The 19,437-nt window shown below is 43.4% G+C and overlaps 1 protein-coding gene across 2 annotated transcripts in view; it reads left to right on the forward strand.

Annotated features, from left to right (window-relative positions):
* The window catches only part of MYH11 (myosin heavy chain 11), a 211,926-nt gene that overhangs the window by 69,997 nt on the left and 122,492 nt on the right, over window positions 1-19,437 (forward strand). For both annotated transcript variants that reach the window (XM_033915087.1, XM_033915089.1), the window contains exon 4: window positions 4,750-4,777. In XM_033915087.1, coding sequence (XP_033770978.1) covers window positions 4,750-4,777 — 28 coding nt within the window. The remainder of the gene's footprint in view (window positions 1-4,749; window positions 4,778-19,437) is intronic.

Consider the following 19,437-nt stretch of genomic DNA (forward strand, 5'->3'; position numbering starts at 1 on the left):
CTTCGGAAAAGGAGCCCTTAATCCCCCATTGCCCCAGGTACGTTAGATAGAGCGTGAGCCCGCCGGGACAGATAGGAAAAAAAATGCTTGAGTACCTGAATGTAAACCACTTAGGCTATAAGTGGTATATCAAGTGCCCTTTCATGCTGCTCAATTATAGCAGTGCAGCGATGACAGGAAAATCAAACTGTGCTTTCAACAACCTACGTGTGAATAGATGTTTTAAACCTAGTGATGCATTGTGGGGAAAGAGGTAGATGGGGGACCTTGGTGCTTAGAACCCTTTAAATTTACCTACTGCTGTATGGAGGCACCTGAAATAGTTAAATGTGGCACGCTGTCTGAGTTTAACTTGTGTCCCTTAGTAGATTAGCTGTAGGAATGTCTCCAACAGTCAGTAATAAATGTAAAGATGCAACTAGCTAAGGTCGTGTTTCCAGTTTTCTCCTTTTATGGTAAAGCTGCCAACCGACTGTATCCGTGTAATGAACCATTAGACCATGTTCGGGATCCAGCTGAATTAGCTGGTGTGCTAGGAGCTGCAAACAGATGGAAGAGGTAACAATGAAATCTCTGAATATCATCAAAGGATACAAGCCTGGAATGAGAGCATTTCTACTTAAATGCGTTGTCCCAATACTTAAACAAGGGGAGTGAAATGAGCTTTGTATTCTTTTAAGAAGGAGAGTACAAGTAGACCCTGGGGAGGTCATATGAAACTGTGAAAGAAATGAAAGTTTTGTTTAAAATAAAGTGCACAGAAACCCCAGCACTTATATTGACGCGTACTAATTTGAGAACAAAAATAACACATCCCCTCCCCAAAATAATCAATGGGGAAAAATCCCAACCACCTCACCACCCAATCATTGCTGATATCCGCCACACGTTTTAGCTTTTTTTTAATTTTTAAATTATAAAAAACTGGGAACTTCAAATCACTTCAATAAAGCTTAATTTGGGGGGGGAAAAAAGCACTTAGCTATAACATGGTTCTTTGGTTCCGACGTGAACACGTTTTGTGTACTGCTTCAGGAAACCAAAACGCTGACAAGCTGAACCACTATTAATATTAGCAGCAAGGAAAAGCAAATATCTGAAAAATACGACTTCTCTCAAATTCAAAAGGACTCCAATTTGGAACTAGACCTATTTTACAAGTGTCTAAGTGCCACAAAGGGACCCAAACTTAACCAGATGACTACTGGATACATTAAGTTATGACCCCCCCCCCCCACACACACATACACATGCACTCCCCCACTGCTCACTAACCCCTCCCACACCCCATAGATCTTAATGAAAGAGTACATACCTGTCTCTAGAACAGTAGAACTTGGTACAGGAAAGCATAACTGAGCATCACGTAGGTGTCTTAAATAACCTGGTGGATGGGCTAGTGAACCATATAGGGGAGGACCCAGCCCCATCACTCTTGAGTCTCACAATACCACTTTTGCGCTTCTTCCTATCACTAATATATCTAAAAAAATGTCTTGTCCCTCCATTTTACCATATCAGCTATTTTTTTCCATTGCAGCTTTGCTTTCCTGACTGTTTGACCAGTCTCTCTTAACTTTTCCAGATATTTTAGTCTGTCTTCCTCTTTCTGCGATCTTATGTAGTTTATGATATGGACTCGATGGACCATGGTTCTGATCCGGAGATGGCAGTTCTTATGACATGGGGGAAGCCACTGCTCTTTTTTCCATACCTTTTCAGGTATTACTTTTGAGAATCAAAGTGGCCTTCTTTTCCTCTTACTTTTACTGACTTTCCTTACAAAATGGTTTGTTGCCCTTACAATAGCTCCTATCAGTCTTGCCCACTGCTTTCATACTTCTTCCAGATGTTCCCATCCAGACAATTCCTTGACATAGTCCACCATCTGAACAAAGTTCAGTTTTTTAAAAAGTCTAAAGCCTTTACTTTTGGATGAGCCCTCTCTACACCTGTCTTAATATTAAACCATACCATACGGTGATCACTGGATGCCAGATGCTGGAATAGTTCTCCTACTTCTAGAAGACCTCACAATAGGATACTCCAATCAACATCTGGCATGTTAAAATCACCTATTAGTAATACTTCCCCTTTTACAACTCCTGTATATTCTGAATGTCTGTTATTAAATCTCTTACCCTTCCTTTGTCTGTGAAGGAGGCCTATATATTACACCAATGTAAATACATTTTTCCATTCCCTCTTTCCAGATGTAGCCACAGTGGCTCTTCCTTACCGTGCAGATCCTGCAATTGTGTGGCATTAATATGATCTTTAACTTACAATGCCACTCCCCCCCTCTTTCCTGAACAGATTATATAACCAAATCCCAGACATGGTTCTCTGTGAACCACATCTCTGTGATTGCCACTAAAGCCAACTTAGCCTCTCCCATCACAGCCTCTAGATCCAGAACCTACATTCAGAAAAAACCTGAAGACTCACCTTTTTGACAACTAACTATCTCAGTTTCTGTATAGCATCCCTTATGTCTAAGACCCTCCTCTTATCTCTCCATGTCCTCTTCCCCTCCTTCTTTCCCCTTCTTCTTTGATCTGTCGCCTTGAGCCTGTATAGGTATGTGCGACTCACAAATGGAAGATTAGATTAGATTGTTTCCCATGCTTCGACAATTAGTATAAAGCGCTTTCCAGCCATTGCCCCTTTTCCCACTTATATAGCGATTTTTAGTGATTCACTTATCTGAGGGCTTATACTTACTTGGGGACTTTGGTCACCCTTCCCCAATGATTTTAGTCTAAAACCCTCTTTAGTAGGTTAGCCAATCTGCTGCCGAAGACATTTCTTCCCTTCTTTGATAGATGCATACCATCCCTGCTCAGCAGCCGTTGGAAAATCATCCCATGGTCCAGGAAGCTGAAATGCTCTCAACGACACCATCCACGTAGCCACGCATTCATCTCCAGGTTGCGATCTTCTCTGCCCGGGCTTTTGCGCTCGACAGGGAAGATTGACAAGAATACCACCTACACAACTCACTGCATCACCTCTCCCAGAGCCACGTTCAGAGGAGTACCTAGCAATATTATTAGTTCCAGCGTTGATGAGCAGCATTGGATAATAGTCATTAAGCTTGATAATTCTCAGCAAGTTCTCTGTAACATCTTGGATTTTGGCACCAGGCAGCCAGCACACCTCCTGGGACATCATATCTGGTCTGCAGATGGATGCCTCTGTACCTCTCAGAAGGAAACCACCACTACCTTATGCCTCCTAGTTGTCACGGATCCAGCAACTTTGGGGATTTCAAGCTTTGGCCCTTTCTCTCCCTGGGATGCTCCCATCTCCTCCACTTCCAGAGTTGCAAACTGGTTCTTCAGTTCAAGGGCAGGTGGTGTTACAGTATCAATCCTGCAGGGGTCCCGTAATCTTGTTCCAGCTGTCCTCCCTCAGCACATCCTCTTCTTCCCCACTGCTGGAAATCTTTGATGCCTCATGAAACATTTCATCAATGTACCTCTCATTCTCACAGATGCTTCCAAGTCTTGCCACCTCCTCTCTCAGTTCCTTTACTTCTTCCATGAGGGATTCAAACTTAAGACAGCTTGCACACAGAGCCACTCCCTCTGTCTGCACAGAAAGACAGGCTGTAACTTGAGCAACATCTTTGGTGATAGATGTTTCTGTGTTTCTGACTTTGGACGTTTAACGGGAAATGTCCGAATCGGACTTAGATGTCAATTTCAAAAATGGCCCTCCACAAATCTAAATTATATTACATCAGGGGAATTTTGTTTTTTCAAAAGGCAGAAAAGAAAATTTGAATTCTTGTATTAGTCAAGCTAAGGGTTTGTATCCCTAGATTCAGGACAGTTAACTACCTTATCTTAGAAGTCATGTGCTTGGGAAAATCTAAGTTCATTCAACAGTTGGTCTAAAAATCAGATTTATTAGGCTTCACAGTTAGTTGTGTCATAGTTTCATTATGTCCTGAGCATTTGGAGTACCTAGAACCCAAAAGCAGCTATAATGTTCCATTTTTATCTTGGCTAAGCTCTGTGTTGTGTGGCAAGCCTGGATACAAACATGCATCAAAAAGAGATAAAGTATCCTACTTTTTAGATCTTTTTTAAAGAAAATACAATGTTTTTAGGAAATAATTTTGTTTTGTAGTATGTGTGAGAATAAACATAGTATTTAGATGCTGGCACCATGGAAAGAAATTTATGAGAGGGTACACAAGTCTTAGCAGATTTGCCTAAAAGATAATGATGTGGTGGCCGTGTTAGTCCACTTTCCAAGGTAAAATATAGAAATAAACAAAGAAATAAGGTAATACCTTTCATATTTGACTAACTCAATGCATTTTATGATGAGTTTTTGAAGGTAATCCTTCTTCAGATCAGATTTCTTCACACAACGTGTAATTAAACTCTGGAATTTGTTGCCAGAGAATGTGGTGAAATCAGTTAGCTTAGCGGGGTTTAAAAAAGGCTTGCATAATTTCCTAAACGAGAAGTCCATAGACCATTATTGAGATGGCTTGGGAAAATCCAATGCTTATTCCTAGGATAAGCAGCATAAAATCTGTTTTACTACTTGGGATCTAGCTAAGTACTTGATTTAGCCACTGTTAGAAACATTAGTGGCTGGTGAAACACCTGCCACGTAACCCATTTCTTGAAATGCTGATGGTATTGTGCAGATTTCTAGCCATGACACATGACCCCTGTGCCTTTTTTCCTGTCTTTCTAACCCTCTGAATGTATTTTTTTTAAATTGCAGATCGCGAAGATCAGTCCATTCTGTGCACGTAAGTCCAATTCAGTGATTTCATATCTCTTTTAAGATGTACGCAGTTGTCTGGAGGCCCAGATGCCATTATAGAATAGGGTCTCACCCTGCGGAAACATGGAGCCTAAATGGAGGCACCCACTTATAGAAATGTCCCAATAATGTATATACCTATGTGGCATTAATCAGCTGTTAAGCAGCCAAAATATCTAAGGTGGGGGGAAGCTGCCCAAACAGCAGGTATAACATGAAACATCTTATTTGGGCATTCCAAATTCTGTGTACCCACAGATTATATCCCTTGAAGGACTCCTCAACTTTAGGAAAACAATAAAAACATACCTCTTCACCTAACTCCCCTGCCCACGACCGATAGATTACAAAGAAATGTATATTGATACAAGATCCTCGGTATGTGTCAGGTTAAGATAAAAACTTGTTTTGAAAAATCATGCACTATAGCTGACAAATTTAACCTGTAAACTCTATATTATGTTTATTGGTTTTAGATCCTTAGTTTTGTGTCAGGTTAGGACAAAAACTTGTATTGAAAAACCTTTCACTAAAACTATTGCAACCTGTAAACTGTATATTATGTACAGTACTCTCCCAAAATTCACAGGCGTGGCGTTCCGTTCCAGGATTTGAAAAACTGCAAATGCGGTTTAGGAGCGGATCGGAGGTGGGAGAGGGCTGCAGGGGCGGTGACGGGTGCCGAAAAAAAAAAAAAGGCTGATGTCATGCGGGATCGTTCTTAGTATTTTCTCACCGCCTTTTACGGGAACTAAAGTCAAGCTACACCAATCAGGAGCTGCTTTGACATGCTATCTGGTGTGTCAAAGCATCTCCTGATTGGTGTAGCCTGACTTTAGTTCCCGGAAGAGGGGGTCAGAAAATACCGCAAATGACTGAGTCCGCGATTTGCGAATCGTAAATTCACGGGGGTATGCTGTATATTGGTATTAGATCCCTAATATATGTTGAGTTAGAATAAAAATATATACTGGAAAATACATGTACTGTAACTATTGTACATTGTAACCTGTTAACTGTATATTATGCACTAGTTTTTAAGCCCTGTACATTAACGGGTGCTAGAATAGATGTGTCTGTCTGTCTGTCTTTCTTTCTGTCTGTCTCTCAGACTCCTTAGCCGTTGTCTGTCTGTCTTTCTTTCTTTCTGTCTCTCTCTCTCTCTCTCTCTCTCTCTCCTTGGCCGCTTTCTGTTTGTCTGTCTTTCTTTCTGTCTGGCTCTCTCCCTGGCCCCATATCTATCTCTCTCTGGCCTCCCAAGCAAACCAAGATTGCTGCCTGCCCCCAAGCACACCCCTCCCCCCAAAGCAGCCCTTTTTCCCTCTCTCCCTACACTTCTTTCTGTCTGTCTCTCTGTCTCTCTCCCTGGCCTCCTACCTATCTCTCTCTGTCCCCCCCCCCCCCCCCGAGCAAACCAAGATTGCTGTCTGCCCCCCAGCACACCCCTTCCCCCCAAAGCAGCCCCTTTTCCCTCTCCCCCTCCACTTCTTTCTGCCGCAAGCCGCCGCATGTCGCACACAGTCCATTCCGTTCTTACCCTATACTGAAACAATTGCTTTTATTCCATCCCCAATTTTCCCGACTCACACACACCAGGCTAAACACACACATTATGCCCTGCTCTGATAACCTCGCAGTAAGATCTTGCTTTGCCCGACGGCGCTGTGCTTCTTCCTTCGCTCACTCATCCTTTAATTCCATGAACTAATAGGCCAGAAGCAGGGCAGCTATCATCCTGTCTGATTAAAAGAAGCTCCGCTAGCCTTCAGGGTGGTAAAAACTCCAAACGCTGCTCTCGCGCCACCGGTGTTGCAAAGGATTTGCCGGTCCCTGCTCGCGAGACGCAGTAACATAGGAGAGGCAGCTGAATCGAACACAGCCACAGAGTCAGACACCACGGCGGCAGGGAACACGAAGTTGTAAGTGCGCGTGCATGCTTAGGGTTTTATTATAGAGGATGTTAGCCTGTAGCCCATTCTGAGGTCTTAGGGGAGGACAGGATAGGACACGAAATAGATAGATAAATATATCTATTCATCGGCACTTCCTACTTAGATAGTGCCCCTAATAATTTGAAACTAAGGGCTCTTTTTACTAAGCCGCGTTAGGGCTTTAACGTGCGGAATAGCGCGCGGTACATTACCGCGTGCGCTAGACCTTAACGCCAGCATTGAGCTGGCGTTAGTTCTAGAACCATAGCGTGCGGTGTAGCACGAGGTAATTTCCTGCGTGCGCTAAAAATGCTAGCCCACCTTAGTAAAAGGAGCCCTAAGTTAAACATTTCAAATTATACATCGACTGTATGGCTGAATATTGATCTCACGTTGCCTAGATTAGAAAATGATTAGTACCAGGTGTAGTAGAGGGTACAACAGACCATGGGAAAATAATTTGCCTGAGAGGGGGGGGGGGGGCGCTAGAGTGCCTGAAGAGAATGGCAGCATAATTGCACAGTTTGGACGCTGGTCTTTGACCAGAGGGCCGCCGCGTGAGCGGATGGCTGGGCACGATGGACCACTGGTCTGACCCAGCAGCGGCAATTCCTATGTTCTTAGCTCTTCCTACAGACAGCACAAATCAACAGAGTCGAATTATCTCTCTCTGAGACTTCCAATTTTGCCCTACAAAGAGCTAAACTTCACGGCTTTCCTATCATACAAATTTTACGTAAGTATGGCTTCAAATAAAGCGGGTAAACGACTTAAGCTGGACGCACGATCTCCCTCTAAAACATCTCTCCCGCTGTCGGCAATGCAGAAATACTCGAGGAGCTGAGGGCCCTTCGCGAGATTAGCAACGAAACGAAGGAAGACACTTCTGAAATGAATGATGAGCTCTCCAGACTATCTCTTGTGTCCTGCATTTCCAAGAGCCTTTACAAACGAAGATTATTACTGTAGGACATTGTGGTCTCTCAAAACACCTGTCTGAACACAACTCGAGGCTTCATAACATACTGCTATTTCTGGCTCTTAAGAACATTTTACATTGCTGGAAGGATTTATCTATAGTGGATTACGTCTCTTGGTGGAACACACTGTGCTTAACTACTAAATACGAAAGTGTTATAGCGGAAAAGCATAACTCCGTCCATAATTACCTTAAAATATGGAGTCCTTTTCTTCCGTTATCCATGCAAATGTATTGTTAGGTACCAGTCATTAAAATATGGGGTTTTTTTAAAATCTGAGTCAGCTGATGAAATTTTTATCTCAAAAGCGACCGGAAAATGAAGGAACCAACAACTCAGGACTAGATATATTTGCTCCTCATCTAGCAAAGGACAGTTTTTTCTTTATTAACATAATCGCAGTTTAAATATTACTCAATCATTCTTGGATCCATTTTTGAGGACTTGAGTGAGATTCATTTGTATTTAATTTGTATCTAAATAGTTATATAGACTATTTCTTGCTTTCATTATTTCTTATAAGTTTAATTGTGATTTCTACTATTACTTTTATTTGTGAATTCATGGTCTGTACAAGATTTTTTTTATGCTTGGGAAATTTGAAACTTAGGGCTCCTTTTACTAAGCTGCGTTAGGGCTTTAACGCACGGCCCAGCGCGCGTTACAATGCCGCGTGCGCTAGATGCTAATGCCAGCGTTGGGCTGGCGTTAGTTCTAGCTGCGTAGCGTGGGGTTAGCGTGCGCTAAAAACGCTGGCGCACCTTATAAAAGGAGCCCTTAATAAATAAATTTAATTTAATTTAATTTAAAAAAATATATGGAGTCCTGTTAATCTGTACTGCACACTAGACCGATGAGATTCAGAACTCATCTACGATGAACGAAGAACGCATGTAAGGGATACCCCCTACGGGGCTTGACTGGAACATTTGCAAGCCATTCTATTGCGCTCAGTCTTCTCTGTTGAGATTCGTGCTGGGTCTCTACTGTTCTTATTGGATAGACATTACCCAACTGATTGTATTACCTCTAGAATACTGTATCTCCTGATAATTGTCTTTTCTTACATTTACGGTTGGTTGTGACATGTCTTATTTCTCATTAGTGTATTTTGTTGTATTTTATATAAAATCTTTGAACTAAGAATAGACTTCCAGAAGTGGTGGTAGGATCCAAAACAGTAACAGCAATTAAACTTATTAGGAAAGACTATAAGGGACCTTACTAGCTGCACTAGGGAGGGGAAGAGAAGACAAGAAATTGAATAGGGTCTGGCAACAGACTGGACGGACCCAAATGGTCCTATTTGCCAGCATCTTTTATTGTAAGTACTAACACTTCCTTACAGAGACCAGTGAGCACTCTGTTTGCTGCAGATGGGCTGAAATCACTGAAAAGTCTGTTTTGACTTTCCAGGAAATAGGTCATGAGATGCTGTGGGAATTTTGTAGGAGGATGAAAAAGAAAGCCAAACGAGAGCACGAAAGCATCAATGTGCCGAAGATGCAAGGAAATCCTCTGTGTCTTCTTTTTACTGTTGGTTAATGATTATGACTACACTAATGAAGGAGAGTCATTGGGTTATTGGTTCTTGAGTGGACAAAAGGAGTGTTTTAAAGCCTTTCAGCTACTACAAATAACATACTTGTCCCTTTACTCCATGTCTGGGTTCTTTAGGAAATCTTTTTCCCCTCCTTATACATAAATCCACAACCAGGACGTATAGTGCTAAGTTCACAGTTTTTTTTTGACATTTTTCTATTGTAGATGTGATTATTTGAAATTGGGGATTTTTTTACAGCTCTACTTTTGATGTTATCTTTAGAAGATCTTAACCATCGGAAATAGAACATACGCACTAGTTGAGCACTCGGACCCAGTTCTATAAATAGCGCCTAACCTATAGGCATTGAGGAACACAGCACTTAGTTCATGTCAGTCTTAAGAATTGTTCCTAGCAGTGTCTACAATGGATTTAGGCACCTTTAGGCACCCTAACCTTAGACACATTTTCTTGGCCTAAATACCAACACCTAAATCCAAAACAGGCGCCTACATGCTAAACACACCCATGATCCACCCCCCTGATCACGCCTACTTTCTGGTAGGTGCCTACCATCCAATTAATTTTAATTTAAGCTAATTATGAGATGCTAATTGCTTGTTGTTGGCGACAATTAAGCTTTTTAAATAATTAACCTCCCCCCCCCCCCTTTTTTACAAAACTGTAGCCTGGTTTTTAGCCCCGGTCGTGGCCGTAACAACGCTGATGCTCATAGAATTCCAATAAGCATTGGAGATGTTACCGCCACGACCGGCGCTAAAAACCATGCTACAATTTTGTATGTGGGGGGGGGGGGTGAGTTAGGTACCTAGATTGGCTAGGTATGCCAATCTAGATGACTTAACTTTAGGCATCTTATATAAAATCTAGCTCTCAGAGTAATTCTATAAATGACCCACACAACTCGCTGAGTGGGTAAATGTATTCCAGCTCCACGTGTTTTACAGGCTCAGGTGCCACTCCACAACCACTGCTTGCCGATATCCAGATGAGACGATCCTTTCTTCACAGAGCCTATAGTCTAGGCAAGAGCCTAGAAAAGTTGAACATAGGTGGGGCAACGGCGGGACCAACATTTACGTGCAAAACTTACAGAACACTAAGTTATGTGCTAAATTACCATATTTAGGCCTGCTATTGACATGACATAAATAAGGGTGGATTGGATGGATGAACATGTCTTGAAATTAAACATTAATAAAACAGAGGTAATGGTAGTGAAAGGTCAAAGAGACAACTTTGATATAGAGAATGTGGGTGGGATGGGGGAGAAATTGCCAGTGAAAAAGGAACATAAGAACATAAGCAGTGCCTCCGCCGGGTCAGACCATAGGTCCATCCCGCCCAGCAGTCCGCTCCCGCGGCGGCCCGAACAGGTCACGGCCTGTCTGAGTCACCAGAAGGGGCCCCCTTGCCACCTTGGTTTCCCATTGAGTCCTATCTTCCCATCGAAGTCCTAACCCTCCGGTCTTGCACATGCACGACCTGGTTGGATTTCTATACTTATTACCTGGTTAGCTTTCTATACCTGTGTTACATCTCAGCACCTCTCTCAGTATCCCACGATCCCCCTATCCCTCAGGAATCCGTCCAATCCCTATTTAAATCCTTGTACCGTACTCTGCCTGATCACTTCCTCCGGTAGCGCATTCCAAGTGTCCACGACCCTTTGGGTGAAAAAAAACTTCCTTGCATTTGTTCTGAACCTATCTCCCTTCAGTTTCTCCGAATGCCCCCTCGTGCCTGTTGACCCCTTCAGCCTGAAGAATCTGTCCCTATCCACCCTCTCTATGCCCCTCATGATCTTGAAGGTCTCTATCATATCTCCCCTGAGCCTCCTTTTTTCCAGAGAGAAGAGCCCCAGCCTATCCAACCTCTCGGCGTATGGGCAGTGTTCCAGCCCTCTTACCAGCTTCGTTGCTCTCCTTTGGACTCTCTCAAGTACCGCCATGTCCTTCTTGAGGTACGGCGACCAATATTGAACGCAGTATTCCAGATGTGGACGCACCATCGCTCGATACAATGGCATGATGACTTCCCGCGTCCTGGTTGTTATGCCCCTCTTTATGATGCCCAGCATTCTGTTGGCTTTTTTCGAGGCTGCTGCGCACTGTGCAGATGGCTTCAGTGATGCATCCACCAGCACACCCAAGTCTCTCTCAAGACTGCTGTCTCCCAACATTGCCCCCCCCAATTTGTAGTTGAACAACGGGTTCTTTTTCCCTATATGCATGACCTTGCATTTTTCCACGTTAAAGCTCATTTGCCATTTGTTTGCCCAGTCTTCCAGCTTGTCCAGGTCCCAGGAGATGACCATCTTGGGGGGGGGGGGGGGGTGCTTGGATAGCTGTTTGATGATGGGAAAGCAAATTTTGAAAACGATTAGGGTAGGCTATATGCAAATGCAGCTACTTTATTGACTAAAACCATTATTACCAGCGTCTGATTTTCGTAGTGTGGCTCAAGCTTTGATATTGAGTAGAGTAGATTATTGTAACTCACTGTACCTGGGAGTTGCTAAAGGGAAATTGAAGGCACTGCAGATGCTGTTAAATTTGGCTGCTAGACTGATCACAGGGGTTCCTAGGAGCTCGCATATATCTCCTATATTGAAACAGTTACATTGGCTGCCTATTCAGCAAAAAGTACATTTTAAGATCATTGCAATTATCCATCAGCTACTGTACCACATTGCTTCAAGGGTACTAAAAGAGCTGTTTGAAATTTATCAACTGAAAAGAAATCTAAGGTCTGACAACAGTATGAAATTGACTTTAGAGGGGAGGATGATCTTGTAGGTCTCTATCATGTCTCCTCTGAAAAGCGGAGACTCAGAGGAGACATGATAGAGACCTACAAGATCATGAAGGGCATAGAGAGAGTAGAGAGGGACAGATTTTTCAAACTTTCAGAACATAAAAGAACAAGAGGGCATTCGGAAAAGTTGAAAGGGGATAGATTCAAAACGAATGCTAGGAAGTTTTTCTTTACCCAGCGTGTGGTGGACACCTGGAATGCGCTTCCAGAGGGCGTAATAGGGCAGAGCACGGTTCTGGGGTTCAAGAAAGGATTGGACAATTTCCTGCTGGAAAAAGGGATAGAGGGGTATAGTTAGAGGATTACTACACAGGTCCTGGACCTGTTGGGCCGCCGCGTGAGCGAACTGCTAGGCACGATGGACCTTAGGTCTGACCCAGCAGAGGCATTGCTTATTGCTTATGATGTTAAAATTGGAGCATCAATGATGTCAGTAGCGGGCGTCAAACTTTGGAATGCTCTGCCAGGCATGCTGCGTTTTTGTGTCGGATAGATCAATTTTAAGAAAATGTTGAAAACACAGCTCTTTGTTAATGCTATTTTATAAAGTTCACCCGCTTTTATTCTTCCTGTATGATATAGTACCAATGAATATCTGGCTTTTAACTTTTTACAGTTTTATTGCTAAATGTTTTATTGATAAGATGTTTGCCTATTGTTTGTTCATATTTATGCAACTAAAGGGCGATCAGTATATCACGTGTGTAACCAATATGTGAACTGCATAGTTTGGTTTTAAAAAAAAAATATATGGTTATTAGCAGTTGCAACAGAGAACATACAACCAGCGAACAAATACAAAGAAGAACAATGGTTTTACCGTATGTGGTATATACATTTTTAAATAAATAAAAATCTAAAATGTAGGTGTACTGATTTACGTCAGTATTGTATAACAGAATCTTGGTGCCTAGATTCTGTTATAGAACTAGCAAAATCAGTGTGTGTCACCTAAATTGTGGCACCCAGTTATAGAATTGCCCTCATCAGTGGTATAATAAGGGGTGGGGTGGATCGCCCCAGGTGCCTTCATGGTTTGATGCTGTCAGCTCTTCGCCATCCCCCAGCCTGGCAATGGAAGAAGTCTCTGAAATGTATTACCCTCCCCCCACCCATATCTTCAAATCTTCACCAGCAGTGAGCAAGCTTTCCTACCAGCTGTTCGGGTCAGCTTCATCACTCCCTCTGACGTCACATCCAGAGAGAAATAATATGCCTTTAATTGCATCTTAAATATCAAGAATGAACTTTCAGTATGGAGATAGTAAGGAAGAGAATTCCAGAGAGTAGGAGCCATAACAGAGAAGGAAGAGTTCCTATGAACGTCAAGGAATAATTGTCGGAATGAAGGAACGAGCAATAACTGTTGAGATGATCGAAGAGTTCTTTGCGGAGAGTATTGAACCAAGAAACTGAATAAGAAAGAAGGAAGACCACTCAATAATATTTGATGAGACAGAATGTTATACTTAAAAGGGATGTGATGAGAGACAGGAAGAATATGCTCAGCTTTCAAGAGTGGTGTAATTTGATCAAATTTGGGACGACAGTGAAATAATCTAACTGCAGTGTTTTGAACTAATTGTAACTGGTGCAATTGATATTTCAGTAGACCAATAAGGATGGAATTACAGTAGTCAAGCTTGGACAGTACCAGAGAATGTATAAAAATGCGAAGAGAGCTTTGTTGGAGAAATAAACGAATGGATCGAATTTGACGAAGAGCATAAAATGAAGAGGATACCACCTTGGAAATATGAGAATGGAAACTTAGGCCTTCTTTTACTAAGGTGCGCTAACCGATTAGCGTGCGCTAATTGATTTGGCATGTGCTAAACGCTAACGCATCTATAGATTAACATGCACGCATTAGCATTTAGCGCTCGCTAATCGGTTAGCGCACCTTAGTAAAAGAGGGGGTTGGTGTATCATCTATTACACCACCTTACACCCCCTTCTATCAAACTGCAATAGCAGGACCAAGAAATGACGTTAGAGAGAGGGTTTGCAGGACCAAGAAATGACGTTAGAGAGAGGGTTTGCAGGACCAAGAAATGACGTTAGAGAGAGGGTTTGCAGGACCAAGAAATGACGTTAGAGAGAGGGTTTGCAGGACCAAGAAATGATGTTAGAGAGAGGGTTTGCAGGACCAAGAAATGACGTTAGAGAGAGGGTTCAGCTAGTGTGAGCAGCTTGTAAAAGAGCCTGCTTACTGCTGGTAAAGATTTGAAGAGGTCCAGGGAGGAAGAGTGCGGGAGGGGGGGGGGGGGGCAGTGGCTTAGCAATACTGGGCACTCCTATGCTGAGCGCAAACTTCCTTTGCTACGCACTGGCCCCCAGAGAATAAAACCTTGATTCTACTAAATTAAATGGTATGTGAAAACTGACAGACTGGGATATTGTGGATCACCAGCAGCAAGTCAAAATGTTATTTTTTTAAATATTCAATTCAATGCTAGGGCTGGAGGGGTGCTGTGTATTAGAGAATGGCATGGTGACATAGTTGTCCCTGTCCCCATAGGAACTCAATTTCTCCACCCCGTTCCCCGTGAGTTTTGTCGCTGACCCTGCTCCATTCCTGTAAGCTCTGCCTTAACCGCACAAGCCTCGTAACACTTATGATTTTAAGGTGTTTGAGGCTTGTGCAGATGAGGACGGAGCTTAGGCATTGGTGGAATGAGGCATTATGACATCACAATCTGAGCTCTAGAATGTTGCTACTCATGATTTTAAAGCGTTTGAGGCTTGTGCAGGTGAGGACGGAGCTTAGGCATTGGTGGAATGAGACATTATGACATCACAATCTGAGCTCTAGAATGTTGCTACTCATGATTTTAAAGCGTTTGAGGCTTGTGCAGGTGAGGACGAAGCTTAGGCATTGGTGGAATGAGGCATTATGACATCACAATCTGAGCTATAGAATGTTGCTACTCATGATTTTAAAGCGTTTGAGGCTTGTGCAGGTGAGGACGAAGCTTAGGCATTGGTGGAATGAGGCATTATGACATCACAATCTGAGCTCTAGAATGTTGCTACTTATGATTTTAAAGGGTTTGAGGCTTGTGCGGATAAAGACAGAGTTTACAGGAATGAGGCAGGGACAGGAAACGAACTCTCCAGGACAGGATGGGAAAATGAGTTCCTGCAGGGATGAGGAAAAATTTGCCCCCGTGTATCTCAACTGGTAGCGGTACATAACTAGATTTCTCTTAAACTAATCCCTGTTATCAGTGGCGTAGCGAGGGTGAGTGGCACCCCTTCCTGCCCACATCGGCTTCAGCGCTCTCTCTGATGTCACTTCCTAGGTGTGGGTCCCGGAAGTGATGTCAGAGAGCTGACGTGGGCAACATGTTGGTTGCTTGCGCCAAAGTTAAAAAAGTATGGGGGAAGGGGCGCGCATGACAAGGGGCAGAGTGGGAAGGGGGCTGGGGGGAGGAGGGGCCTTGCCGCCCCGAGCAAGAAGGCACCCCCCCTTACTACGCCACTGCTTATTATCAACTATTGAACACCACATACTTTCTGATGAGAAGCTCAAAAGTCATAGTAGAAGATCCAGAAGTAATGCTTTTGACTTCTCTCCCACACCCGGAGCATCTCTTTCCCTGGAAACCGCTGCATACGTTCACGTCTCCTATGGCAAGATTTCAGCAAAAGGTCTGAAGAATAGAGTTACAATAAAAACCAAAATGTTGTCCAGCTCCATGTGGTTTACAGGCTCAGGTGCCGCTCCACAACCACTGCTTACCGATATCCGGATGAGACGATCCTTTCTACACAGAGCCTATAGTCTAGGCAAGAGCCGAAGAAAAGTTGAAGACAAGGCACCAAAAATAGAAAAACAGGGTGCAAAATTAGACGCATTCTCGAAAGCAGTCAAATCCTGAACATGCTTTCAGGACCAAAGTATTACAAAGGAGAGTGAGCTGGAAGTGCCAGGTAGCAAACCAGAGGCACGCCAAAAGAATGTTGCGGTTATGACGTGGGTGGATGCAAACAAGGAGGAATTAGAGTCCACCTGGCCCCCTTCCTTATCCTCTCCCTTTTATTGCCCCAAGGGGTTAGCATAGAAACCACACAGCTGTGGGTGTACGGGCAGGGGGAGGTGCTGAAACCAACTCTTCCTGAAGCCACTGATTTTTTTCCACCACTTATCCTTCTCAGTACACCTTTCACTGTTCCTGGCAGATCAGCCTCATAATACTGTAGAGCAGTGGTTCCCAACCCTGTCCTGGAGGGGCACCAGGCCAGTCGGGTTTTCAGGATAGCCCTAACGAATATGCATGGAAGAGATCTGCATATAATGGAGGTGTCAGGCATGCAAACCTGCTCCATGCATATTCATTAGGGCTATTCTGAAAACCCGACTGGCCTGGTGGTCCTCCAGGACAGGATTGGGAACCACCACTGTAGAGAGGGCGGTGAGGCCTTTTTGTGGTGACACATTCAAAGCAATTTATATATATATCCAGGCACTTATTTTGCAAATGGGATAATGGAGGACTTGCCAAGGGTCACCAGGAGCAGCTCTGGGATTGGATCCCACAACCTCAGGGTGCAGAGGCAACAGTTCTACCACTAGACCACTCCTCAAATCCACTAGTGCAGGGGTAGGGAACTCCGGTCCTCGAGAGCCGTATTCTAGTCGGGTTTTCAGGATTTCCACAATGTATATGCATGAGATCTATTTGCATGCACTGCTTTCAATGCATGTTCATTGGGGAAATCCTGAAACCACGACTGGAATACGGCTCTCGAGGACCGGAGTGCCCTACCCCTGCACTAGTGTGTGATCCAGCCACAGATCCTGGAAAGGAAGAAGGGCTTTGTAAAAGGCAGGAGCTATTCTGGCTTCCAGAAAAGAATAGCATCAAAATTTAAAGACCTATCATTAGTATTTAAATCCTTGACTCAGCTGGGTCCACAGAGGATGAAGTTGGTTTATACTCACCTGTTTATTCTGTCAACTCCTACTAAGAGTTACCATACCCTGCAAATCAGAAATTACAATTTGTTTGATCTTGAGCTCTCTCATCTGCATGCAGCAACAGGAAATTTGTTGTAAAGCCTAATTGTCAGAGACAGGCAAAATATGAGCCTTCTAGGAAGAGGAAAGTTAAATATAGTCCACACACAGAATAAATTCTGTGTAAAACATTGTGCGGTACAGTTGGCTAGTTTCAGACAAAAGAATGCCATCTATGGTCATACTCCCAGGGATCTAGCAAGAGGCCAAGAGATAGGCACTGTTACCCAGGGAGAGAGGAAACGCAAATAAAGTCTGATCAGCCACCAAATTAACCTTTAGCAAGAGAAATGTTTCAAAGCACGGTGTCTTTTTGGAAGAAAAGTTTTCGTTTTCTGAAGAGCATTTGTTTGAAAACTCTGTGCTTGGTTTGGAGCTGTTCCCAGCTGTTTTTAATCGATAAAACATGGAGCCATTTTAAACTCAGAAACATACACAGGGTCTCTCTGCTCATCCCATCCTGGGCAAATGAACGGCCCTATTGTATCCTAGTTGATTTCCCAACAATGGGTCCTCTTGTTACGCATGTAGAGAACAGACTGACCATGTGACCTGATCTGTGACACATGAGAGCTGGAGCAAAGGCTGCCAACTGGCATTCTGTGACAAGTCGCAAAGTAATCCAGTCCTGGTTTCTCCCAGTTGCAGTCTGGTACTTGTAGTCCTGTGTTCCCAGAGTTAATAAATTAAAAAAAAAAAAAAAGGAAAATAAGGTGCCACCTTTTTATTAGACTAACGTAGGGCTCCTTTTAACAAGCAGCAGTAAAGCTCTTTTTACCACGGGCCGGTGAGGTAAATGCTCCGACGCTCGTAGGAATTGAATGAGCGCAGACGCCTTTGTCTTGCTGTCCCACGGTATAACGCTCTACTAAGCCCTTAATACTTTTATGACTAGCTTTCAGAGGTGAAAAACCTCCTTCTTCAGAGCGGAACAGTACGGGCAAAAGGTGACAGTATCAGAATATCCAAGGGAATCATAAAAACAGTCCAATGATAGTCTCGAGGGGAAAGATAGATGTGAGGGGTGGGTGAGAGATGGGGAGAAATGGGTGGGTGATCAGAAAGCAACAAAGCCATATAACCATATGCTTTATAATATGATGTAGCCCCAAGCTCCTAAACCCGGACCAACCGCCATGTTTTCAAAAACCACGCAGACGCCATGACAGTCCTCTAAAAGGGAGAACATGTCTGGGTAATTCCATACTTACGGTAATCCTAGTGAAATAAACCCTTAGTGGGGTCTCCTAGGATGGGGAGAGGCAGAAGTTAAGACAACCCAAGTTTACTTCAGAGCTGGGCGTCTGCATATGTTGTTGGTAACTTTTTACGATGTTTTTCTTTGTGTGAATAACAAAGAACTGCAAAGAGGTATATGTACACACACAAAAAAAGAGGTGCACCACAAGGCTGTACACTTCTCCCTCCGAATACGCGGTTTCAGCATCCGCGGATTCGGTTATTCGCGATTTTTTTTTTAATCCATTTTTTGGGGGGGCTATTTTTAAGCCCTCTTAGACCCCTCCTTAAGCCTTACCTGGTGGTCTAGCAGGTTTTCGAGGCAGGAGCGATCTTCCTACGCTCCTGCCCCATGCAGATCACTCATAGGAAATGGGTGCCTTGAGCTCCCGTAATCTCTGTCAACCACGAATATCCAATATCCAATTCCATAAAAATACTGGGTATCACTCTAGATACACACCTAACCATGGCTGTCCATACAAATTTACTGGTGAAAAAATGTTTTTACACGCTATGGAAGTTAAGGACCATTAAAAAATACTTTGACCCAACATCCTTCAGGTGCAATCGCTGATCCTATCCATCCTTGATTACTGCAATATCATCTTCCTGGGTATCCCACAAAAAAACTGTAAAAAAATTGAGATTAGTACAAAACACTGCTGTTCGCTTAATCTTCGGACTGAGAAAAAAAAGACCACATTAGCCCCTGCTATAAAAAACTGCACTGGTTACCAATAGAAGCGCGAATGAAGCTGGTAGTTATGCATGTGCCAATAATATTCAATACTAGCACCTACCAAAATTGACTGGGTAGTATATACCTTTTTTTTAGAGCAGATATAAATTTGGGCAACAGGATCTGTGTGTAGGAGGGGGTCATTGTAGAATCCTATTTTATAAAGACATATGGGTAGGGTTGCCAGACTTGTTCAAGCAAAAAAGAGGACACATGTGACCCGTGCCGTTCCACACCCTGCCCTGTTCTGCCCTAGTCCCGCCATATTTGGAGGGCCTTCGAGCATGCGCGGATATGACACAATGATGTCACACGCATGTGTGCATGTGTATAATATCATCACATTGCAT

This window comes from Geotrypetes seraphini, chromosome 11 (assembly GCF_902459505.1).
Source record: "Geotrypetes seraphini chromosome 11, aGeoSer1.1, whole genome shotgun sequence".
NCBI lineage: Eukaryota > Metazoa > Chordata > Amphibia > Gymnophiona > Dermophiidae > Geotrypetes > Geotrypetes seraphini.